The sequence below is a fragment of the Pseudopodoces humilis genome, chromosome 2 (genome assembly GCF_049639895.1).
Source record: "Pseudopodoces humilis isolate 2021_Gansu_Grassland_sample_001 chromosome 2, ASM4963989v1, whole genome shotgun sequence".
NCBI lineage: Eukaryota > Metazoa > Chordata > Aves > Passeriformes > Paridae > Pseudopodoces > Pseudopodoces humilis.
Window position 1 is genome coordinate 80355483 of NC_142201.1, and position 26461 is coordinate 80381943.

At 41.6% G+C, this 26461-nt stretch overlaps 1 protein-coding gene across 1 annotated transcript; it reads left to right on the forward strand.

The window, feature by feature from the left end:
* Positions 1-841: 841 nt before the first annotated feature.
* Positions 842-17420, forward strand: CTSC (cathepsin C). The gene is made up of 7 exons (XM_005516178.3): positions 842-1044; positions 2055-2200; positions 10253-10419; positions 10812-10967; positions 12964-13079; positions 15522-15653; positions 16379-17420. The coding sequence occupies exons 1-7, from the start codon at positions 879-881 to the stop codon at positions 16879-16881; spliced, it is 1386 nt and encodes a 461-aa protein (XP_005516235.2). The 5' UTR covers positions 842-878; the 3' UTR covers positions 16882-17420.
* The last annotated feature ends 9041 nt before the right edge of the window (positions 17421-26461 follow it).

Consider the following 26461-nt stretch of genomic DNA (forward strand, 5'->3'; position numbering starts at 1 on the left):
GTTTTAAATTTATATCCATAGCCAAGTTAGTGCATCATTTTCATAGCCAAAATTTTAATACTATATGCATTTATTGTTCCCCAGAAAGGGGTTATTTTTTATAAAACTCTTTCTAAAACGAGGGTATATTTACTCATTAGCAAGTCTTTCAGCCTTCTTGATTGCACATACATCTTTGGGAATGTGAAAGCAGGCACGTTTTGCTTTTGGAGAGACAGGAAAAAGAGCCACTTCCCTGCACAGCGAGCCGCGCACCCAGGGTCTCACGGTTCGGCGGAGACATCTCTGTTCCCGACAGCACCTGCCCCATGCAAGCACTCTGCTTCTTGGACCCGCAAGATGTTGCAGCTCACCACTTTCAGGATGGGTTTTCTGTGCTTTTTGTCAACTATTCACGTGTACAAGGGTCTCAAAGGCGGCGCAGGGTTTTGGGGTTACCTCCCGAGCAGGGTTCGTGCCGCATGGTTTCCTGGCAGTGATGCGTGCCTGCTGCGGAAACTGAGTCACTTTGTGCTGCTAAACCCATGGCGAACATGAGGCCTCATCCTCCACAGCAGCAACACGGAGGCCTGCAGTGACACCGGGAACAAGCCCTGTTGGCGACTTGCCGAGGCTTGGGGTTGGGTAGGGAGGCTGGGAAGGAGGATGCCCTTTGGAGAGGTTGATGAGTTTTGGGGAGGTAGATGAGTTTTGGGGATGAGCCTTTTGTGGGAGAGGACGCCCCTTGGTGAGGTGCACGTTCTCCGCAGAAGAGGACGACCTCTGGGAGGACACCCTGTGGGGAGGAGGCCCGGCCGGGGCGGGCCCGGGCCCGGGGGCGGGGAGGCGGCGGCGGCCGGGCGCTCTTGGAGCGGCGCGGCGGCGGCGGGCGTGCTGCGATGGCGAGCTGGGCGCTGCGGGGCTTGGCGCTGGTGCTGCTGGCGGCGCTGCCCGCGGCCGTGCTGGGGGACACGCCGGCGAACTGCTCCTTCGCCGACCTGCTGGGCTCCTGGGAGCTCCGCGTCTGGCGCGCCGGCGGCCGCCACGGCAACTGCTCGCAGGCAGGTGAGAGCGCGGCGGGCCCCGGCCAGCTCCCTCCCGGCGGAGCCGCGGGAGGGCCGGAGGTGCTCCTGGCAGCGGGGAGGGGGGAGCGGCCGCTCCGTGCCCGGAGCCCCCGGGACCGGCATGGGCGGCGGGGAGGCGGCTTCCTGCGCTGTTGCAGTTCCTCCTTGGTGTGCGGTTTTGTTTCCCTTTTGTTTGCTCCGAGCAGGACTTGGCTAGGCCTCGCCATGGGCCCTGTGGCTCAGGCCGGCTCGCTGCCCCTCTCTGGCAGGTGCCTTCCTGCGAAGCTCTGCCTGCCCGGGCAGCCGCTGTTCCAGCAGGAGAGGGTGGCACTGTGACACTGTGACACCTGGGCACCTCCTGGGAGCCTGTCAGAGCTGGCAGCCGGGGAGGCCTGACAGCATCCAGAGACATAGAAATACCACTTGCCTCGTGGGGATAATAGTAGCAGGGAGTTACTATTTAATGGGTGTATGTCAATGTCATTTTAAAAATAGTAGATGCTTTGCATTTCTCTGTGTCATCTGCTTTTTTGATCAGAGGAGACAAGTGACAGTACCAGCAGTGGAGGTGAGGTGCGTGGTAGGGTTGGAGCACTGGTGTGAAAGAGCGTAGGATGGGTGATGATGCCTCATCCCCTGTGTAGGGGGAACAGCTGTCATTGCAGACAGTGTGCCTGAGTGACATGGCATCCAAGACCTTTGTAGCTCTACAACAAGTTGTGTTTAAATAAGCTGATGTTTCCTAGTCACAGCTGTTTGGTGCTGCTACTAATAAATATGCAGATACTGTCTAACAGTGGAAAAAATGCACATGTAGACCCACTGACAGGTAAGTGGAGGTCCTGAAGTGTCTCAATGCCATTTTGCAGAAGACTGTATTCAACTAGTGTATTTTAGCATCCTCTGGAATAAAATAAATGTTACAACAGCCTTTATACATTTTTTAAATTGTGATTATTATTGTCTCTTCCGTACAGTAATCATGCCACAAAGTTTCTTTCTTTCTTTTAGGGCCTGTGGAGAAAAAGGTGGTTGTCAATCTTCAGAAGCTAGATGTGGCTCAGGATAGTCTGGGCAACTATGGTTTCTTCACTTTGATTTACAATCAAGGCTTTGAAATTGTGATAAATGACTACAAGTGGTTTGCATTTTTTAAGGTGAGTTAACGTGGTGTGTTCTACATCACTGGCCATTGCTGAAATGGCCTGTAGTTAGGATTCTTTTCAAGTCCCTGAGTGCCACAGTGTCAGCTGTGACACTTTGGTTATCTTTGGCTCTAAGGTTTGCCTGGATTACCAGATAAAGTATTTCTTCTTTTCTTGTTTTGAGCATAAGGAAACAGTGATCAGTGGTTGGGTAGGGAACAGAGAAAGGGAAGAGGTATTCCACACTGGACATTACCTGAAAATAATACAGATGCTGCTACTTTCCCTTCTGGGCATGCTTAAAGCAATTGAAGGCCTTCATGAATAATGAAACTAACTTTCCTGGTAGCCTAGAATTTTTTTATTTTTTTTTCACCTTGTGGACCCAAGTCAAATAGCAAATACCATTGCTTCTGTCTTCCCTTACAGATGTAGTAAAATGCATGGAAACTTTAGAGCCATCTATTCTTCTTGATGGAGGATTTCTGGGATCTATAAATTTTATTTCAGAATACTACTCTAATAGTTAAGGAACCTTTCTGCTGCCTCTAATTTTTCCTTTGGAGTAACACTGTTCTCTTTAGTCCCTGTTAATGCCTCCAGGTCAAGCTGAAAACAGTGATGGTAGGCAGGGGTTAGACAGGAGAAAACAGTCTTGTTAGGAGCTCTCTGCTGTGGCATGATGAATCTGAAGGGTAGTTTGGAGCAATCTCTGCAGGATGGATTTACTACCTGGAAGACAGATGCTTTGTGCAGCAGGGCTTCTCAGCTGGTGAGTGCAGCCCTGGGTGGAAACAATGTGGTTTTGGTTGTCTGACTTCAGATAAATCAGTAGTAAACATCCACGCCTTGTCCAAGCATAAAATCTCTGAACTTTGGCTAGTACTAAGAAGAAGTAATTTTCACTCTAAATTGCCTTTCAGGGAGCCGTGGTAGATGCTTTATTTTGCAGCAACTATTTTAAAGTCAGTGTTAACAAAAGAGAGTGATCCACTCTTTCAGGAGAACTGGAATCATTACTGAACAGAAATTATGTAGAAGGCTCCAGTTTAACTGCAACCTCCTTGCAGCTGTGCCGGTTTGAGCTCATATAAGGGAAAGGACTATATAGATGGTTTAGCACAACTGCTGGGGGAGTAATTTACATGCTCATTTTTATAGGTTAACTTCAGTAAACAGGAAAGCACCACTCAGCCATCAGTGCATTGGGTGAGTGAATTGGAAGGATTGAAGTGCGAAAACTTGTAGGCTGAGATAAAAGTACTTTAATAGGTAAAGCAAAAGCTGTGTGTGTATGCAAGCACAGCAAAATGAGTTCATTCACTACTTGCCACCAGGATAACTTGCCACCATAATAAGCAGGTGTTCAGCAATTTCCAGGAAAGCAGGGCTTCATTCTGCCCAACTGTTACATAAGGCAGGTGCCATGACTCTGAATGTCCCTCTTTTCTCCTTTCCCCACCTTTTATTTTCTATGTGTGATACTGATCGGCATGGAATATCTCCTTGATCAGTTGGGGTCAGCTTTGCCAGCTGTGTTCCCTCCCAATTTCTTATTCACCCCCAGCCTATTTGCTGTCAGAGCTGTCTGAGGAGCAGATGAGGCCTTGGTGCTGTGTTAGCACTGCTCAGCTAAACTAGAACATCCCTGCATTAGCAACACTGTTTTCTTCACAAATCTGAAATACGGCATTATATGGGCCACTATAAATAAAATGAACTGTCAATACCTAATGCACTCATAACTGGAATTTTTTAAAATAAGAATGCAATTTTTACAACAAGACAGGGTCTTGTACTTGAGCAGATGTAAAGAATGAGAAACACCTGATGGACATTCTCATCTGTATAAGATAGTGAAATTACATTGCTGTGATGTGCACTCCTCATAGGTTTGGCAGGTGATACAGGAAAAAACTGCACAGAAATTGAAGGGTAATCTAACTGAGCAGAATTACTCTGAAACTTTTCAGGCAGAAAACTGTGAACTCGCCTGCAGTGGGACGACCTGCCTCAAAAGTGGCAGGAATTGTTGCCTCCATGAGGACAGCAGAGCCCTGTGTGCTGTAGTATTGTCCATGAACTCGGTTTTGAGGGGTCGTCTCTGGCAGGGTAAACTCAACAGTCATTGCTGGACTCACCTGAGAAGAATATAGTTGAACTAGGAGACTTTGGGCTCATATTTTACACTGAAATAGAGTTGCTTTACAAGCCAATACGCTAGGCAGTAAAGAAGTTTTTTATTATTAACCAAATTCCTGAATGTGAATGAGGAATTAAATCATAGAAAAAGTGTGGTCTGCTCTGGGATAAAATGGATCTGTTAGTTGCCTACTTGAAGACAGCTGAGAGTCACTGAAGGCTGCTGCTGTCCATACCTTGTGAAATACATCCCCAGAAGATGAGCACTAAGTCAAGTGACTCATAAGCACTGATGTCATGTATTGCATTGATTTGCAAAAGTACTCTTAAAATAACATACCAAAACTGTTACAGAATAGTTCAAGCTGAAAGGAGCTTCTGATGGTCATCTGATTCATCTTGCTGCTCAAAACAAAGTCAAATATACACCTGAGCAGTAGCAATACACAACAGCTTGCATTTTATGGTCATGAATGTGTCTCAGCCCTAAGATGGTGGATTAGCTTGTAAGCTAATGGATTAATTCTTAGTTTTGAAGTTGGCTTCGGTATTAAGAAATAGCAAGCTTGTTTGGGTCATTGCTCAGTAATGGGGAATTCATCAGCAAGACATATTTAAATTAAAGACTTCTTTCCGCAAACAGCATAGGGAGGATTAGAGCCCAGTTCAGTTACCCTCTCTAATAATTTTGCAGCTGTAAAAAGAAAAACAGGTTACCAAGATGCAAGTTTATTGCTGAGAATCATGAGGAAATACCACAGCACTTAGTAAATGCAATTTTAGCTGCAGACAACTACTTGTTGTTATTGGGCAACAACATGCAATGTGTTGATCTGCAGAACTCCCAATTTCACAACTGTCAGTGGGCGCTTGAGGGGAGGAAGTGGTTCCTTACAAACTGATCTTGTGACATATTTAACTGTGCATATCTGTTTAGTTTTAATACAGTAAATATTGCATTACATATGAAATAAAAATACAGCAAGTCTGAGATTGAGCAGATGGAGGATTTGTCAGGTACAGTGAGCAGCAGTATTTAAGCCAAAACAGTACTTGGTGAGTTTCAGGCATAGAAGTGCCACTTCTGTTAATTGAACCTCCAGTGTATTTTTTCCTAGTGTTAAAGAATTAAGCTGTTAGTTACTGACAGGAATGCTGTGGGCTTGTCTAAGTGGTGGCTTTATCAAAGGATATCTGCTATGTAGATATGGACACGGACTGTTCGGCTATGTGTGTTTCGATGAGTTTTTAATAACTTTTGTTCCTGTGGCTTACTAAACAGACACCCACGGAAACTTTTGTAGGATCTCATTGCCTTTACAAGGTATTTGTTCTTTCACTTGAGGCTTGTGGGGAAATGACCTTATACATCAGAGGAGTGGATTGGGTGAGCTTATCAGTTCTGTTTTTTCCTCAGTTTACTTTAGGATCTGAAGTAAAGATGCTCCAAGAGTGGTTTTTTTCTAACTGTTGCTGTACAGAGAATTAAATTTTGCCAAGTTAAATGCAGCAGTCTACTGCATGTTTGCATTCTGCTTCTAGCACAAAGTAACTTGTTTAATGTGTGCTTCTGAAACATCCCTGTACTGAAACTTGGATGGGAAGTTAGTGTACTTAATCTTTGCAGAAGCTTGATCATGTGCTTTTGCTGGATGATACATGAATTCTTTAGGATTATGCAATATATATAAAGCTTCAAAGATTTTTTTTACCCCCAAGGGATAGCAAAAGAAATAGGAACAGCATAACATAAAAAGCTGGAGTGAGGCTGAAAGGAAAGTTGAGACCAACTTGTTTCAATTACTTGATGTCTTTGATGTATTTATTTATTGTTAAGACTTTGAGACAAGACAGTTTCATAAGTTTCTCACTGTTTGTCCCTTAAGCCAAGTGGTTCTTCTGACTCCTGAAATGTTCTTTAGCAAATAGCAGAAGTCTGATGTTTTTTCATATTGAGATGTTACAACTCCTTCAGAAAAAAAAAAAAAAGATATTTTAGATATTTCACCACTCAAGTTACTAATCTTTTCCAAACTGACATCTTTGTCATATTTTTTTCTCTCTTCCCCAATGCTCCCAAATTTGGTTAAAATCAAGGACTGTTGTTCTGAAACAAACAGCCTAGATAAGTGACAGCAGTTAATGTTTAAGTTTTCAGGATATGGAAGAAAAACCGCAAACCTGGATGCATTTTATTTCATGTTGCTAAAGTAGAAGTGCTGGAATTGCTAATGCTATTTAATCATCCTGCAAATCAATTGAAAGTAATTTTTTGATCTGTCTAGTTTGGGCTTGCTTAACTGGCAGTGAGCAACTGCTGCTTTCCTGGAGTGTAAATCTGAAAGCACAAGACTCAAAATAATTATTGCAGAATATTTCCTAGAGAAAAGAAAATCTATCTGGAGTTGACAATTTGCTTGCATTTTATATTGGGTAACAAGGTGCAGTAGTTAGTTCTGATAACATGATCTACTGTATTGTGTAGTAGGGCATCTTCAAGTCTGCAGCTCTGTTCTCATTCAGTATGTGCTTCCCATAGTAAAATGCATAGGCACACTTGTAAATTTGAGAGATAAGTCTTTCCACCAGGTTTAGTTCCAGGGTAGTCCTCCCTCCTGGAACTCACGTTGGCTTATTGCCTAGGCATTGCTTAAATTGAGAACAGCAGATTTCAAAGAGGGCGGTATGGCTGCCTCTCTATGTGGCACTGCTGAATTCTTGTTAAAATGCTGTGACTAATAAGGTCTCCATTCTTTCTTGCTTTCCTCTTAGTGAGATTAAAGATTTTAAAAAGCTTTTAACAATTACGGTTTTTACGAGGACTAGAATTGAACATGAAGTTAGATTATGTCGTGATGACCAATGCAGGAAAGACTTTATTAAAAGTATGCTTCACTGAAAAGCTTTCCTGGATTCAGATATCTAACAGCAAGCTTTGTAGTTTAGCTACATGAAGTCTTTTAAGGTTAATATTGGTGTGGCTTGGCTAAATTTTGGCATTAGGCAAAACCACATAAGTTGTCAGGATTGAGCAAAATAGGTATTTGAAATAGAATTAAATTTTACTCTTTTCAAAGCTCAGAATTGGAACTATGAATAGTTTGGGTGCCTTTTTAAAGGAGTTATCCTAGATTGCTCAGGTTGCTGGATGGAGTTAATGCTACAGAGGTGAGCACTGGCTGATGAAATTATCACATGACACAGCTGCAGTGGTCTTAACTCAAAAATGAAAACCATCTTCGAAGTCTGCAGAGAAATGTGTGCAAGCAATTGTCCAGCAATTGCTGGTGATCACAGCTGTATGTCTGATATCCTTCATGAAGGATGCTGGGAAGTTCTGGGATGGGCTCTGTGGATGTTTTGTACTGTGCTGGCAGCTTCTGTCTGGCATTGTAATTCACATCCACCTGGGTGATCTGTCGCTTGTGCAGTGGTGCCATAACCCTGCCATAAGGCTGGCTGTTAGCTGAGCAGGTGTAATCCTAGTCGGTCCTCTAAAACTGGTGCAGTCAAATATCCTAGATCTCATCTCTCAGTCCTTCACTAGTAGAAATAAGAAATGCTGCATTTCTTAGCGAAGTTGTTTTAGCAGTGATTTTAAGTTTACCTTCTGGTAAGCAGTGGATATCATTGTTATGACACCAATGAGGTTTTTTTGAAGGCTTGTCTGCCACTTTGTCTACATCAGTGACTCTTGATTAAAAGTCAGAGGAAGGTAAAGCAAATTGCAACTTTATCTAGGTATATTTTCATTTCCTAAATAAATAGTTTTTTGGAATTGAGATTCCCTTTATCCAAATGTTATTCATGTGTTATGGTCTCAAAGTCTCCACTTTTCAAAGTAATTTCATTAGTAGCTGTCCCTTCATCTCCTTTCTAGTCTTGTTGATACATGTGAACTGAAAGAACAGTGCAAGAAATTCGCTACAGTCTCTTTTCCAAAAGATCAGTTGCACAGATGGTGTGAATGCTATTCTGTTTATGTCTCTACATCTTTAAAAAAACAATTGATTTTATCTCTGGAAAGGGAGAACGATTTCTAGGAGAAAAACACTTAGTTGTTGTTGTTTTTGTTGTTCTAATTTGCTAGTTAGCAGGTAACTCATTGCCTTCTTTTCCATTAAGATTAACCTCAAACCTGTGTTACTTGTTTTAATTCAGTATAACACTATGCAAGGCAAGATTGTTGCAGGAAGCAGGTCTGTTCTTCTGATAATCTTCAGGTAGTCAGATTGAAGGCCTATGCTTATTAAGAATGGCTGTACTGTTTTAATCTGTGGCAGCTTTTAGATAGGAAAGACCAGGTATTAATTTCTACAGTCATCTAGAGCCAGTAGAGTGATCTCACAGTAAATCAGTCACTACCTGTTGCTTTTGGAAGTGTCTGGATCTTTAGTCCTGCTATTGTGAACAGAGTATTTCTCAAAAGTCATCTCTGGATCATGCCTTTGGTATTTGGCCAAGTGTGATTATTTTCCACATTGTGCAATCTTGCACAGTAAGAAAGGAAGAATAGAACAAGGCAACAGCTCAGCCTTCTAGTGCCCTCACCCTTCTCCAGCCAGCAAACACACTTGCTGGGTGTAGGTATGTTGCCTCTGTGTCTTCCAGACTTGGGACAAAGCGTATTCCCATTGTTCCAAAACAATCAGAGGATTAACCTTTAATTTTATTCTGCTGATTGATAAACTTATTATTTCACTGTAAGTTATCCTTCAGATTTCTCACAAGACCTCAACATAGTTACAAGCCTCCCAGTCTCTTTACTTAATCTTTTCCATCTTGGGGCATTTGCATCGCTGTATGCCACCACCTTCTTCAGTAAAGAAGCTGAGCAAACATTTTGTTGAAACATAGTTACAGATTCTCTCTATGATTGTACATGTGCAACTCAAATAGGATGAGATTTAATTAAGTTTTCTTGGACTAGGAGACTTGAATTCTGTATAAGTGATTTTTTTTTGTGATTAGAAGAGTAAAGTTAAAGCCTTTGTTGCATGGGGTTTTCTGGTAATTGTAACACAAAATGTAACACAAAACACTGCAACCTTACACAAAACATTTTAACCTTAAGAGATGAGTCCCACTCATGTGTGGGAGTTGTCACAGAATTGCTAATCCAAAAATTTATGTAGCTGGGCAAAGCGTTAGTCGTCCTATGAAGACACATTTTGCTGAATATATTAAGTTATTCCTCCTCTTCAGTGGTAAAATGAAGACTTGTGTGGCTGAACAAGGAAGTTTTAGGACTCAGGACTTTAGGCTTTAGTAGCAGTCTCTGCTGCTAACTTTAAATGAGCTGTTCTTAAGGGATCATAATTTCTTACTGTCTCATTTTGATAGTTCCTGTGAAATTGTTTCTTAATGCTTTACCATCACAGATCAAACCTAAAAAAGTTGCTGAAAGTTTCATCCTTGGTTTTGACTCGTGAAACAATAACAGTGCATAAATAGTACATAAATTTTAAAACAGAAATAGTACATGTCTTCCTGTGAGGTTACTGGATGACAAACTTGTCATCCTCCCTGTGTTTGAGTCTTAGTTTCTCAGACTTCTGTGGCAATCCAGAGTTAGCTTGACTGGTCACATATTTGACATGAGAAATCTCAGGACCTTGAAGAGTAGGTTGAGTACTGAGAGGTCTTCTGCATCTTGCTGAGAAGGAAAATGTTGAATCCAAGTGATTAGCACAGGTTAATTGATACTGATACAAATGCATTCTTTGTTGTTAAAAGTGCAAGTCACAACCCAATTGTCTTTTGCAGCTATTTGGTAAATAGCAGCTTCTTTAATCTTTAGAGTGTCTTTGGCCACTTCCTGTGAAACACAGGCAGGAAGAAGTGGCTGTGAGTGGGTGGGGAACTGCGGCTATGCTAACAAATGCATCTGCTCAATACAAGCATAACTTTTTCACATTACAGTACAAAAATGAGGGCCAGAATGTAACCAGCTACTGTAATGAGACCCTACCAGGATGGGTGCATGATGTACTTGGCCACAACTGGGCTTGTTTCATAGGACACAAGATTTCTTCATCTCCGTCCAATGTTCACATCAACGAGCTACCTCTCCAGAAGCCCAGAGGAGGGTAAGCAACAGATAAGTGACCTTTTACTGGAATAAAATGTTTCATAACAGTGCTTGAGGTTTTAGCTAAAATTGTAAGAACCAATTCCAGTACCGAGGGCAAAGTTAATGCTAGTGATAATGCACAAGAACAGAGGAGGGTTTGCTTGTTGCATCACAGTTTCTCTTTCAGTCTGTGGTGAAGCCCTGTAAAAAAACTGGCATGGCTGAGGAAGCTGGTTATATCTAGTCTGTCTCAAGTTTTAGAAACCTTGTCTTGATCCAATAATTCCATTTTTCTTTATCAGTACCTACCAGAAGACACCTCCAGAGTTTCATACTGAGTTTAGAGAACACCTTTAGTTTCAATCCCAGTCCTTTTCTTACTGTTTACCTGGTTCCTTTTGTTTGTAGATTCTCCCACAGACGTTACGTGCACAACTTCGACTTTGTAAATGCTATCAATGCTCACCAGAAGTCATGGAAAGCAACAAGATACAAGGAGTATGAGAATTTTGCCCTGGAAGAACTAACTAAAAGAGCTGGGGGTCTCTATTCCAGAGCTTCAAGGTAATAAGACACTTTGTTCTGCAACAAACCCCACTTCTGCCAAGAGTCTGCTTGTATTTGTCCTGGCTCTTAGCTGTGTTTAGTTCAGATGTTTAATCAAGTTTCAAGGCCTTTCTGTTCATGTTCATGGTGTGCAAACATATTTTTCATTTGAATTATTATTCTGAGCATGTATTGTCTCAAGCAGTTAGGACAAATATAGTTACCTACCCCTTAGTCTTGCCCGGTAACTTGCTGCTGAGCTCATATATGCAAAGAAGTGGGGAGAGTCTCAATTATTATCTCACTGTCCTGTCTGCTCATCAGCTGCTTGCTTAATCAGGAGTTTCTGCTTGTGCTTCATCTTGGTTCTGCTAGTTCATAATTGCAGTTGAAAAGCTGTGAACTGCTCTCTGCTCCTATAAAAATAAATATCAAAGATTCCTGAGGGAATTCCCTCGTTACTTTGGTAATTTGCCACACCTTCAACAAGAGTCCTTTAAAAGGAGTAGAATGTCTCAATGAAGAAGCATGAAAGTAGCCCTGAGAATGCCTTCAGGGTTTTGTGGAAACCTTATCTGAGAGTGGTAATGGGGATGGGTACATCATCCTCTATAAAATTTGAGAACTAGAGTTTTTTGATCTAAAGATTCCCTTCTTTATAGCTGTCTGACCTTCTTCGTAGTTTTGCTTTTCAGATCTTGGTATTTCTGTGAGTAGGAATGGTAGTTACTTTAACAAACTGTGGCAATTGTATGTTTGTTGAAGAAGGTCCTACTAGAGAATAAAAATTCTGATTTGCATGGGAATATCATGCAGATTATGGTTTCATTGTATAGATAGAAGTCACCTTACAGACGATCTTAAATGCAGTAACCTATTTGGAAGCTCTCTTCCACGCATGCAGTACCATGACAGTATTTGGTTAGCCCTCTCCTGCTTTCAAAACAGACTCCAGTGTCTGAATGACACCTGAGGACAAGCATCAGGTTATGTGACATTTGAATGCAGGAAGATCTTCTCTTGCTGATACAAGCATCACTTGGCTGCAGGTGGTAGATGAGGGCAGGCAACATTCAATACTTCTTCAAAGTAGAAACTTGCTCCAGAAAAGTTTCCAGGGCAAGTGGGACTGCAGTTAGTGAGTTGCTGGTGTAAGCCATGCCTGTTTGTGAAGTCAAACTGTAGTTGCTGTCAGGCAAGATGGTTTCTGCAGTCAGATTTCTACATACTTTGTGATTGCAGTAAAATAACTGTTGCAGAACTGTGTTGCTATAATCTCTGAGTGTTATCTCTGCACTTCAGATTGGTGCAAAAGTATTTGACCTCAGCAGTTTGTGGATGTTATGGGAACTCCCCCCTCAGACCACCCAGCAGCCGCTCTGGCAGTCACACTCGCACCACCTGAGCTGGGACCGAGGCCCCTTCACGGCCACATCCCACACTCACAGTCACACCAGCATTCCCTACCTGCTTGACCCTGGGGCTCCCATAGCAGAGTCTCAGAGGGCCAGATCTTTAAAATAATTTAATCCTGGTGCAATGACTAAATAATAAAACAGCAGCTCAAACTGTGTCCCACTGAGGAGAGACCCCAAGCAAAGGAGCCCCGTGGCTTTTATACCCCCAGCCTTAAGTGTGGGAAAGTCTGGGTGTCTGAGTGTCTTGTCACCTGGCTGGGCCACAGGTCCCTGCTCCCTATGTTATACAAAAGGATTTTGCCAGCCAGAGCTCACTTTGAAGCTCACAGCAAACTGAACTACTTGCACTGAATGTATTCCTCAACAGTGGATAGTTAATAATATAGTTCCCTCAGGGAGCAATTTGAGTAGGTCTTGAATCCTGCTCAAGCTTATATCTTCATATTGACACCCACTCAGTTTAGATGGAGACTATTTTGAATTGCATAGTGGAGCAAATCCAACTAGTAGAATCCAAAGATGAAAACTGAGTATTACATAATAGTTTCCTTGCCTAGAGTGTGATACATTTCTCGAAAGCATTTTCTCCTCTTTAGACCAAAGCCTGCACCTCTGACACCTGAGTTACTCAAGAAAGTTTCAAGCTTGCCAGAATCCTGGGACTGGAGAAATGTGAATGGTGTCAATTATGTCAGCCCTGTTCGGAATCAAGGTAAAAATGAGTAAATAAAACCTCTGAAATTAATGTTCTAGAGCTCCTTTGATGTTGTTTGTAATTTGCTGCTAGAAGAAGGTTTTACGTTCTTGCAGCTGACAGATTGCACCTTTACTGTGAATAACCCATGGAAACTGGGTGGAATCCTAGCTAACAATACTGTACCAAAATAGGTGGTGGTACTGGCTTGTCCAGACAGCACTGGCTTGCCGGAGTGAAAGCCAATTACCACAGTACCCTGTATAAACCCAGCTGTCAGGTTTTGTCCAAACAATCTTAGCCATGGTTTTCTGCACACTGACTGAACTGATGTACACTTAATTTTTTCTCTGATTTCTTTTGCTGCCAAAGTTTCATGCAGCTTTAATGAATAAACCCATGAAATATACTGCCTCCAAATCTTATCACCCTGATAAATTCAGGTGTTACTTAACTGGCTAGTTGCAAGAGGAGATATTAGTCACTATGAAAATTGCAGACAATGATAAAGATGAAATACTGGTAAGAACTTAAAAGGATAGTGTGCTAGTATGTGTTGATTCTGTAGGGGGTTGTCCTGGTTTAGGGCAAATTTTGTGTCTTGTTGTCTGTCTGTGCTGTAGTCAAAACTCCCGATGCGGGGGGAGCAAGTACAGTCTATGATAACAGACTCGGTGCTTCTTTTCCACTCACTTTTACTCTGAGATGGAATTTTAAGAATACAAAACCTGTGTCTGGGTTAGGTGGACGAATGGGGATACAATTTAACATCATAATCAACCCAGGACAAGAAGCACTGTGGTGTGAAGTACCTGAATTGTGGATTCCTTGTGGAATTTCTAGCTATGTGGAAGCACTGGAAGATGGCAAAAGGGAATTATGTGGTCTTCTGTAGGTGTGGGTCCTGTACTTTCTCCTAATGTGAACTATGAATGTCCCAAGAACTCTTTTTTCTTCCAAACAATTGAACACTCAGTTCCAGACTTACCCTTTCTCTGTTGCTTTGCTTCAAAGTTTCTTTAAATGAGAATTAATCTGTTGTTTCCAATAAAAGAGCTTCCTACACTTTTTATGTAATCTGAAGGTCCATGCTGAGTATTTGAAATTTAAACATGCATTCTGCTCCATCAAATTAAAATGTTAGCTTTCGGGCTTAAAAAAAAAACAAACCCAAACAAAATGTACAAAAGAGGTCGTTCTATGGACTTTATAAATAACACTGTGGTAACAGGAAAGAAATTTAGCAGCCAATACAGCAGACTTCCAGCAGACTGAAATTGTTGCGTGAATTGTATTTTTCACATTTTTCTACATGTAATGCAACAAAGTGTTCTGCAGTGTGGCCCATCTCAGATGCTGCTGCGACTGTACAGTGAGTGGGAGGCATCTTCCACTGCTTCACTTTGCCCTGCTGGGAATAGAGTGTTCCTGTTCAGGCTGATTTTGTCCCTTCTCTTCAGAGATGCATCTAACTGAAGGTGCAATTTCAAAAAGTCTTGCTGTTTAATAGCTCTGCTTTTATACACCTACACAGTTCAAGAGAAAGTATTTTGTTTTGTTCCTCAAAGCTCCCTCCTTCTCATAGCTCTCTAATATTTGACTTTCCCACTGTCAGGAAACAAAAGGAAATCAGGCACCTTGATGACAATCAGTAGATAAAATAGGACCTTGTCCAAGCAGTTGTTCTTCCTGTGAGGCTTGTCATTCCATTTCTAAAGGCTTTTAATGAGGGAAAGGAAGATCCTAGAGAGTGAAGGGGCCTAAAGCTAGAAGCAATACTAAATTTTGATGCAAAAGTAAGGAGACTTAACTCTCTGCCAGGAAGTAGAAGGGAAATTAAGGTGCCTCTGAAAAGCCAGTGTACAATTACATGCCCTTGGGAAGCAAGGAGAGTGGGGATGAATCCACAATATCAAACATGCTATTTATACCAGTGTTCTCTTGAAAGTTAGTTATTTTAGGGGTAGCTGTAGAGGTGGAATATTTTTTCAACTGGAAATTACAGTTCTAAATCCATTGGTAGGGTGAAATAAGAACAATATTGTCAGCATTCACTTCAAATAGTTCATTGCCCCTTAGCGTATGTGCTCCATAAAGGGTAGATGGAGCTTTCTCAGCCCTGCTAATGCAGTCCCTGAAGGTTCATTCTGAAGGAATAGGGTAATTGGTTAGCTCTTAAATGCTACTGCTGAAAAACACTGGAGCAGTACTTTGCCTCTTACTCTTGAATAAGCTCAGTGTTCCCTGAGAAGTTGTTTGAAGTGGGTTTTGAATTGAGTGCATAAAAGCTAAATGAAGATTTAAAGTTTTTGCTCTATTGGTGTTCAAGTTCTAATCACTGTCTGGTAGATTTTAACTCTTTTTAGTGGACTTCAGGAATAGATGTACCTGATGGCAGGTGACTAGCCTTGTTTATGTTACTGACTGCTCCTTGTTGGTTCTTTTTTCTCCCCTTCTCAGGCTCATGTGGCAGCTGTTACGCGTTTTCCTCCATGGGCATGCTGGAAGCAAGGATACGTATCCTCACAAACAACACTCAGAAACCAGTCTTCAGTCCCCAGCAGGTTGTGTCTTGCAGCCAGTATTCTCAGGGTAAGGATGCTGGTGTATATAAAGACACCTGTCAAGTATTGACAATGCTGGAGATTAGTTTGAAAATTTCCATCCCTTCCCCATCACACACAAGTTACCTTTTCATAAAGTATTTGACAGGCTATATTTTAGTATACTTTAGTACTTTATTTAAAATCAAAAAATAACAAAAATCAGACTTGTCAGCCCACCTCTCTGCAGCAATGGGATTGAACAATAAGTCGCCCTTATACTCAGGATGTTACTGGATCTTACGTCTAGCTGTGAGATGGGAAATATCTAAGGAGTAGGGCTCAAAGTGTAGCTGATCCTTACCTAGAAAGAATGGAATAAATATTCTCCCAATGGTATATTCAGAGGGAGGGGGAGATGAGCAAGAGCAATGACTAAAGCTTTCTAGAGGACTGTATCCTTGTTAGGACAGATCCTTGTACAGCATGTAACTAGCTGTTCTTTCTGATGGGGATTGTCAGGAGCAATTGGATGGGAAAGGGTCCAAATACTAGCGTTCCCAACGTAGCTCCCACTGATGTGAATTTTGCCTTGTGTGTTTCAGAAGGTTGACTGTAGCTAACTGGGGTATTAGGATGATCTGGGTCACTGAAGTGTGTTCAATACCATATCTGAAAGAATTATGAAAGATTTAAGTGGGAGAGTCTCCCACCTCAAGTAACGGAATTTCCAAGGGAGGAAACAATTTTTTTTTTCCTCTTTCTTTTGTTAAGGTTGTGATGGTGGCTTCCCATATCTCATTGGTGGAAAGTATGTCCAGGACTTTGGCGTGGTGGAGGAGGACTGCTTCCCTTACACTGCCCAAGACTCTCCGTGCCTTTTCAAGCGCAGCTGTTACCACTACTACACATCTGAGTACCACTATGTTGGTGGTTTCTATGGAGGCTGCAATGAAGCCCTGATGAAACTTGAGCTTGTTCTGCATGGCCCAATGGCTGTTGCTTTTGAGGTTTATAATGATTTCATGCTTTATAAAGAGGGGATCTACCATCACACAGGGCTGCAGGATGATTTAAATCCTTTTGAATTGACCAATCATGCTGTCTTACTTGTGGGCTATGGTAAAGACCCAGAAAGTGGTGAGAAATTCTGGATTGTGAAGAACAGCTGGGGCACCTCATGGGGAGAGGATGGCTACTTCAGAATCCGCCGTGGCACTGATGAATGTGCAATTGAAAGCATTGCAGTGGCTGCAACTCCTATTCCAAAGTTATAATGTAAAGGTCTTCATCCAGTGCCTTGTCCTGAGCATAAGAATGTACTGATGGTTGAAGATTCTGGTTAAAATCTGTCCCCTAGCTTGAAAAGGCAGCTTTAAGGAATTTTTCCACAATAGAGCAGTTTCCAAATGTGAGAAGATGAGCACTGTTAATTCTGCTCTGTGCACTGGAGGTTTCCTCTCAAGTCTGAGAGTACATCAGCCAGAAGGGCTGTTTTGGTATCAGTGGTGATTAGTTACTCATCAATGGACAGATTTAGCTTCAGTTACCAGTCCATTTTTTTTCCATGGGCAGTCTTGACCTTTGGATCTCGGAGGGAAGTATCTGCTATGATAATCCATAACTGCTTTGAAGGGACACTGTAGTGCCTTACTTCTCAGAAATCAGGATGTTGGAACATAAGTATGTATTGGGGAGGGAATGAGCAATTATGCTGATGAAAATAAAATTCTAAAGCTCTAAGGGTCCTGCAAAAACTGCATGTCAAATCCTTATGATAATAAAAATAAATTCTAAGTTTCAGGCTGTTACTGAATGTTCTAGTTCTGGATTTTATTGTTCCACTTCACAATTGATCATTTCAGAATTCAGTAAAAAAACACCCCACTCCTATAGGAATTTGTGGAAGACGTTAGTTATTTTGGTGACTTGTCTATGAGTTTTGAGCTTCCTGTCAAGAACTTTTTACTTCAGCAGCATCTAAACTGGTGGGGAAGAAGAATGAGAGGGCAGAAGAGCTACTAATCTTACATCTGACGCTGAGATCATCACAGCAGCGTCAAACAAGTTGTCCAGAAATGCAATAGTCCTTGCTGTGGATATAGGACAATTCATTGAGTAAATTTGCTAATTCCCCAGTAATCCCGTTTAAATCCTTTTTGTTAATCTGTTGCTCTATTTCTTTCAAATATACAAGGTAGAAACGTAAGAGTTCAGAGGAGGGGTTGCAACGCTTGGAATTAACCATTTGTCAGCTGCAGTACTTTGTTAGTGCAGCACTGGTCTTTGCTGTTCACCTGAGGAAACAAAAATGGCATAAAGGTGAATGCCAGCTTAATGCATAGAAGCTAACTTCTTTAGTAACTTTCTGTTAAAATGTGACCAAAGCTACCTACTATTTTTCTCTTTTAAATACAGTCTCAGGGGTGTAAGGAAATCCATGAAATGCAGAAAAATGGAACAGTTGTCTATAATCAAACTGTCCTATTTGACTTAGAAGGGAAGACTCACTTCAGCAGCAGAATTTCACAAGAAATCCTGGATTCTAGTTTGCTCAAGTTGAGGGTCAGGGAAAGGATAGCTTCATAGTTTTTTTGGTCCACTCCCAAAAAATATTAAGCCTGGTTGATGGCAAGTTCAACACGAGTCATCAGTGCCCTGGTAGCCAGGAGGGCCAACCCTGTCCTGGAGGGCATCAGGCACAGCATCACAGCCGGGCAAAGGAGGGGATTGTCCCGCTCTGCTCTGCACCGAGGCAGCCTCACCTCCAGTTTTGGGTGTGATAAGAAAGATACAAAGCTATTAGAGAAAGAGCCTTGAAGGGAATTCATGTGTAATAAGTGGCTGAGGTCACTTGGTCTGTGCAGCCTGGAGGAGACTGAGGGAAGACCTCATGGCAGTCTGCAACTTCCTTGTGAGGGGAAGAGGAGGGACAGGCACTGATATCTCTGGTGACCAGCAGCGGTACCCAAGGGTGTGGCCTGAAGTTGTGTCAGGGGAGGTTTGGGTTGGACATTAGAAAAAGGTTCTTCACCCAGAGGGTGGCTGGGCACTGGAACAGGCTCCCCAGGGAAGTGGTCAAAGCACCAGCCTGACAGAGTTCAAGACATGTTTGGACAATGCTCTTGGGCACATGGTGTGACTCTTGGGGTGTCCTGTGCAGGGACAGGAATTGGACTCAGTGATCTTCATGGGTCCCTTCCAACTCGGCTTGTTCTGTGGTTCTATGAAGATGTGTTTGGAAATTTAGAACTTGTGTTTTGCCAGAAGTGGAACAAGGACTTCTGAAATAGGTCATACTGTGCATTGTATTGTTTTAGCTTAGGGAGTTGGGGAATGGGGGAAGGAGCTAGGTTCCTGGATTTTTTTAGTAGCTGTAGCACATGAGATTAGTTTAAGAATAAGAATGTAAAAGATAAATGTTTCTTTTTACTATATTTTAGCCATTAGGAAATTGATTCCTTATCACCAAAACTTGCTGACACTCATGGCACTATGAATATAAAAGCACTTGCTATTCACCATGTGTTGTATCATGTTGCCTATGTGTGTTTTGAGTAACATTCTGTGTTATTTTCATAGCAATTCCCCCATGTGTCTGTCACTGCTTGTGTGTGGCAGCTGCACTGGTGCTAATAGGAAGATGGGAGTGTTTTCAGAGTGGTCTGTCACTGTCACTACCCCCAGTGACTGTCATCAGACGTTGTTGCCTCTGGCTGACTGTGGTGTGTGAATGTCCCCATTTTCTGCCAGGGTTGCACAGAAGAATGTCAGTCAGCCTGATGAAGATGGTATGTGGATGTAGATTGTTTGTGTGGCTTCCTCCTATAAACAATGGATTAGCTGAAATGGAAGACATGCTATTGCTCATGAGAATAATTGTAGGGTTGGCACATATGTCTTGTAGTGAACATCTAAAGCCCTAGTATATTTGATTTATCATGGAAGGTTAATAGATAATGTCATGGCTGATAAATACTTACAAGGGAAGTAAAGCTTATCATCATCCCAGCAAACAGAGATATTAAAAGTTCGATGTTTTGGAAATTAGTACATACAGAGGATGAGTAAGATACATCTGTTTAAAAGTAAGTGTAATAAATCCTTTAAAATTATTAAGAGCAGTGGTGGAGCCTCAAACACTGCAGTAGGATGATTTTTCCCAGTTTGAGGACTGCCCCTGACACCAGAATTTCTCAGAGACTTATGCAATTGGTTTATGAATGAGACTTGGCAGGGTCATCATGACTGCTTGCTCTGTGACCTGAGAACTTAAAACACAAGGTGATACTTAACTTCCACAGTTGACAGCCTTAACTTTGCAGTGTAAATAAAATTCATATAAAGCAACAGCAGAGATTTTTTTTCTAGATTTGTTCAAAGGACAGAATCATTTTAAATCAGAATTTAGGACAGAATCATTTTAAACTTGTGTTGTTCCAGGGGTCTTGGGAAGACGGGAAAACCAGTGTACTAATGGGGTTTATTAAAATGGCAAGCTCAGAAGAATCTTATAGCTTGATAGCTTCTTGAATTTTTATTTTTTTTTTATGATTTACACTATCCATTGTTTTCTGGTCTGTTGTTGGAAGTTTAAAACTAGCTTGTAAAATAGAGTTAAGAATGTTAGATTACTTTTCAAAGTTCTTCTGACATCAGACTTCCTGTGACTTCAGAAAATACAAAGATACATTTCTAAACGACTTTTATCAAAATGTAATTAAAACAAGGCTGTAGGTAAGTCTGGAGGTATTGTTAATGGAATACTTCCAAAGATGTCAAATGCAGAATTCTGAAAAGCATTTTTTCCTTAATTTTTGTATTTTAAAATGGACAAATGCTGAGGGAGGGGTGTTATTTATTTTAGAAAACAAAAAGGAAGATGGACTAAGGAAGTCCAGTGGTTTCAGTCTACAAAAGAGCATCTTTCACCAAGATTTTCAGTTTTCAATTTTTCATTCTTCTTCTTTAGGAAAAAAAACTAAAACATCATAGCGTGTTTTTTTCCTCCATCAAATCATTAATTTTTTCAGAAAAGCCATTTCTGGTATGCGTCAAAAATCCTGTTAAAACTTCAAAACCGTGACTGATTTTGCGTTCACCCGAATGAGTGGGACTTTGCTCTAGACAACCTGCGGGGATAGAGCTGCCTGATACCACTGGAACTGTCTCACTTTGGGTTGAAACGACCTAGGGAATGGTGTGGTCTCCACAGTGTAATGAAGAGCATGATATAATGCCAGGAGCCTCTCGGGGATATGATGCAGCAGTGGGTGAGGAGGGAAGTTGTGGGGGGAGTTTGCCCAGATCTCCTAGTGACTGTGGGAGCTCCAGGGCATCATTGCAGGAGTGGGGCAGGGACAGCTGAGGGGGATCAGACTGTTGAAGGGGGTCTGTCTTCGCTGTGTGTCCGGCAACACAGCCTTACTAATGCTCTCATTTGCCATGAGCACTTGAGCTGTCAAATAAAATGTCAAATAAAATGTGTTAATGTGGCCCAAAAGCTTGTGGGTGTGAAGAGTCTTGTACCCAAACCAATTCATGGCTCTCGTCTTCCTTACTGTAGTCCACTCATTACACGTGTAGATGTATCAAGCTACTTTAAAATAACTTGATCTCAATTTGGACCTTGAATTTGAAATTTTGAGGGTGAGCCTAAGCATATTTAGAAGAAAACACGAATCCTTTCCAGATGCTGAGCAATATGGACAGCATGTCTTAAACAAACAAAAGGTGGAAGCTTTGATTGCAGTATGAAATAACGCAACATACTTCACTACACCTTCTGAACAGTGAGTTTTAAGTGAAATGCCTCTGTTTCACTGACAGCCAGAGCATCTTATGTGAGGAGAAGATATTGGAGACTACAGCTCAAGCAGGCTGAAATTTCTCTGCTGGTTACTATGGCTTCTGGATGTGCTGTTGGATGAAGCAGTGTGAGCATGTGCATCTATCTGTATGTTTAGGTTTCCAAAAAAGTAAGAAGCATTTAATGGCAGTAAAATGATACTGATAACCTGCGACTTTAGGAGGTGATCAGGTGCAGGACATTAACAGAGCATCAGTTTTTATCAATTCCTCTGATTGACAGGTGGTGCAGGAGGAAGAGAGGCTGAAGCCTCTCTGTATAGCCTAGTGAGAAAGAGGCATGTGCATATGCAGAATTTTTCCATATCTGCAATAAGAAAGGCACTGACACATACTTCTGCCAATTATTCCTAATTGTTTCGTTTGGATCAGCTGACTTGATCCAGCAGATGCTATTTAGCATAAGATGCACAAGCCAAATTAAACTCGCTCTCTCATGGTAGCATTTCACTAGGCTGCTAGTTTTGCTCACTCCTCTACAAGCACATTTTGCTATTTGCACTTTTAAGATATTTATGCATGTTTATGCTTCTTGGGACCTCTGACTTACGTCATTAAATAGAGAATACTTTTAAGGCCTGTGTAGAAGGGCTGATACCACTTTAGCAGTATGACAGGCAATAAATTGTAGGTACTGCCATAACTACATATTAAAAGAGATGTCTTTGCCCCAGGAGGATTTCAGAATCTTGAAAAACATTGCACATTTTTAAAGGTCCAGCAGTTCCAACCTTGACATTCTTTGTATTAGATGGGAAAAACTTCTTGGAACCATTAACTGATGGTACAGAACCCTTATAATTATATTTAGCTAAGGATGCAAAAGGATACAGCATGTGGATTTTTTGAAACTTCATTTAATTAACTTTTCTATTACTCTCTTGTTTAACACCTGTAACAGTAATATAAAATTATGGCCCCTACTATTGCTCTGTTTAGCATTTCACTGAAATAAACAGGATTTTTGGTGTGGACTATACATGGGATTTTTTGAGGCTTTTCTTCTCATTAGCACTGATGACTGAAGGAGGCTGAGTATCTCAGAAGGCAAATCTTCCTGAAAGCACACAGTCCATGACCTCTGGGAGGCCATTACTTCACTTGGGAATGGTGATACCCAAACCAGCTCTCTCCTGACTTTTGACTCAGTACTCTGCTCTTGGTCTGACTGCACCACTTCTTGCTCCCAGACCTATCTGTGCATCGCAGTTCAGGAAAATCTGGAGCCCACTTAAAATCCTGATCCTATTTTGGGACTCTCTCACTTCTCCCTATAGGTGTTTAGGCATACTCCAACCACATGTTTTTGGAATACTCCAAAAACTTGACGTTTGGATGCCTAAGTCTGCTGTCTGCTATATTTTGCTTTCACGAAGATTTCCTTCTAAATCTCGTACATTATTAAGGCTGCTGAATTTTGTCACTCAGTTGCATTTCTCTCTACTTTTCTGAAACCCTCTGTTAACCTTGAGATTACATGCACAGGTTTAAATTTCATTAGGATAATACCTGTATCCAGTTGTGGGAGGGGAAAAAATTAATTACAGCAAATGGACTAAAAGGCCAAATAAAATACATAAAACTCAGAAGTGGGGTGATAAAATATAAGCAATGAAATGTTCTTTTCACAGAACATACTTATTTTCTATGTTTGCTGCCTTGAGGAAAAGTACAAATACGGTGATTGCATTTTCCTGATTGTTGGGGGGCTGATTTTTAAGCTGTAACATTGAAAGGATCACTTTCTTTTTTAATTAGAGGCAAACAAGAACTTGAGCTCCATCTTATCCTTTAAGATTGTAAAAGTTTGTAACAGCAGCATTAAAACTTCTCCAAATGGAAAATGGATGGGACCATCAGGGTGTGGAAGAACCAGGAGGGATAACAGGAGATGAGCTATAGGAAAGGCATGTTCTGGTGGCACCAGGGTTGACAGCAAATTTAGTTGCCAGCACATCTGCATGAAGTACATTGGGACATCCAGAACAGGAAATGAAGACTAAACTAAATAAAGCAAGGGACATCCTAAAAAAACAGACAATCTAAAGAAAAAAAATATCATTCAGTGATTTGGGTTGGTAGGGACTTTAAAGATCCCAACTCCCTCCCCTCCCCTCTTAAGTATGTATGCCACTCATTATCCCAGGTTGTGCAGAGCCCCATCCAACCTGGCCTTGAACTTTTCGAAGGAGTAGACATCCACAAGTTCCCTGGACAAAATGTGCCAGTGCCTCACCACTCTTACACAAAATAATTTCTTCCTAATATCTAATCTATATCTCTTTTCATCATTTCAAACTGTTCCCTTTTGTCCTATCACTATCTACCCATGAAAAAGTCCCTCTCCCTCTTTTTTATAAGGCCACTTTAAGTACTGGAAGGCTGCAGTAAAGTCTCCCCAAAGTCTTCTCTTCTCCAGGCTGAACAACCCCAGCTCTCTCAGCCTGTCTTCATAGGAGAGGTGCTCCAGGCCTCCATCATCTTTGTGGCCTCCTCTGGATTCACTTCAAGACATTGTCCTTGTGTTGAGGACTCCAGAATTGGACACAGTGATCCAGGTGGAGTCTCTCAAGTGCAGAGCAGAGAGGCAGAATCCCCTTCCTTGCCCTGCTGCCCATGCAGCCCAGGACGTGGTTGGCTTTCTGTGCTGTGAGCACACATTGCCAGCTTTTTATAAGTGTGAACCCCCAAATGCCAATAAGAGGTGATGGTAAGAAGGACAAACCTTCTTCAGCAGCTTCCAGGTAAAAAGACTAGATGCTTTCATAAGCAAAACCTAATGCTTCATTGAAGTGGAACAGATATGAAGCAGTACAAGACTCCTCCAACAGTAGCACCTGAAGGCTAACCTAGGAATGAGGAGATGGTGGGGGTTGAGTAGCTGGCATCCATTTCCTTCCTGTTGCTGCAAACAAACTTGGCCAAAGCACTGTGTGGGTACAAGTAAACTGGATAATTTAACACAGAGCATGGCACTTGTAAGAAGGTAGGTCAGAGTGCTGATGTATATTTTAAAATAGAATTACTTTCCCCTTCTATAGGTGTTGGATTGAGTTTTGCTGCACTGCTGCTAAAGAGAAGCAATGTTAATCACCACAAAGTCTCTGGCTTAAGAGTTCAACTACAGGTCTCCAAGTACAGTTCCCTTCCTTGATGTAAATTTGTGTGCTGTCTTGAGCCCATGAACAATCATGTATAGCAAAGCTCATGTTTACCCTCTAATTTGTTTACACCCTTCACTGCAATTCCAATTCCACAGTGAAAAGAAATTCTGGCTACACCAGGACAGGTGATGGCCCTCTTCTGTTATGTATCAGTGAAAAATAGCTGGGAGCCTGGTTACCAGTTGAGAAGGCAGCTGCTTCACTGCTAAGATAACTTCCAGAATGGGTAGGGTTATTTAGTTTTTGAGTTTTTTTTTTTGGTTTGAAAAGAGTGCTGAAACCAGGATAAAAGTGTTCAAAAAATGTGAGAAAATGAAACCTTCCTGGTATTCTGAATTACTTCAATATATTACAATATATTGAAATATATTCATAAAAAAGCTACAAAAAGGGAAGATTTGAAAAAAATGCAAAGTTTCAGCTGCTTTGTAACATACTCTGGCTTTCCTTTTATATATATATAGAAGGAATATATTTTGTGTATGCACATATGCACAAAAAAAGGGTTTTGTTATTTTCTTGCAGTTGAGAACACTGACAAAAATTCCAGTCTGGAAACCCTTCACCAGATGAACTGAGATCCACACAATGTTACTTATCCTCCTTATCTCTATTTTCTTTTGTCTTTCCTGCTGAGATAAGGTTTCCAGGAGCAGGCCTGGCCACCATGCAGGGTTGGAGCAGTGTTCAGCACACAGGAGCCTTTCTCGCTGAGCCCTGAAGCGCTACTCCAATAGCAGGCTAAATAACAAGTAAAAGGTGGAAGGAACCCAAGCCCAGCACTGTCTTTATAAACACCTTTATTGTGCCTTATTTTTGTCTTGGGAGGTTTCTGGACTGTGTTGGTGACACCTTCCTGTACAGATGAATGGGCTGATGGGGGAAGATGCTTTTCTGGACCACATACTTACAAACAAGGGACTACTGTACGAGGATGTGAAAACTGGGAGCAGCTTTGTCTGGCAACCCTGAGAGAGTGGAGTTCAGGATCCTGAGAAGAGGAAAAAAGGCAAAAGTCAGGGTTCATGCCTTGACTCCAGCCGGTTTCTGCTTGGGAAAGTCCTCTAGAAGGACTTGGACTGAAGAGGCATTATGGAGAACCAATTCCTTTTCAAGAAAAACCTCCTGCAAGTTCAAGAATGGTCCATCTCTACATGTAGGAAATCAAGCAAAGGCAGCAGGAGGCCTGCGAGGATTAATAAGGAGCTTCTGACTAAACTCAAAAATAAAAGAGAAACATATAAAAGTGATGGAAGGGAAAGGTGGCTGGGGATGGATTTATTGTCTTAGCCTTGGTAAGATCTGATTATTAAAATTATTAGAAAGATGCCTCTGCCCAAATTAAGGTGCAAATGAGACCAGATGCTGAAGTGAATAGTATGAATTTTATTTAACAGTACATGTGAAGCAGAGAGAGAAAGAAGCATAAAAAGATAAGAGAAGGAAAGAGAGTGACAGAGGGACAGATTAAGTTGAAAAATGTCACCACTCCATGGATTCCAACAGCATCCCATTGGTCTTCTTGTCTTCTTGATCATGGGGTCCTGCAAAACATAGATTCAACAGACTAATATACATCCAGCCCAGGTGGGAGCACTCAGGTTCCTCCCCTGGTATCTTTAGAAAGAGAAAGAAAGAAAGAGAATCCATGGAACTACAGGCTGGTAAGCATCACTTTCATCACAGGAAAGGTGATGGAACAAATCCTCCTGGGACTAATTTCAAAAAACAGGAAAGATAAGAAGGTGATTTGGAGTAGTCAGAGTAGATTTATGAGGGTTGTATCATGCCTTACCAAACAGATAGCCACCTATGATGAAATCAG

What these genes read in the sequence shown, in the direction of transcription:
- CTSC (XM_005516178.3), top strand. Translation starts at nt 879, where the DNA reads ATGGCGAGCTGGGCGCTGCGGGGCTTGGCGCTGGTGCTGCTGGCGGCG. An exon ending in AGTGGTTTGCATTTTTTAAG is followed by an intron (nt 2,201 to 10,252) that starts GTGAGTTAACGT and finishes TTCACATTACAG; the next exon opens with TACAAAAATGAGGGCCAGAA. An exon ending in CAGCCCTGTTCGGAATCAAG is followed by an intron (nt 13,080 to 15,521) that starts GTAAAAATGAGT and finishes TCCCCTTCTCAG; the next exon opens with GCTCATGTGGCAGCTGTTAC.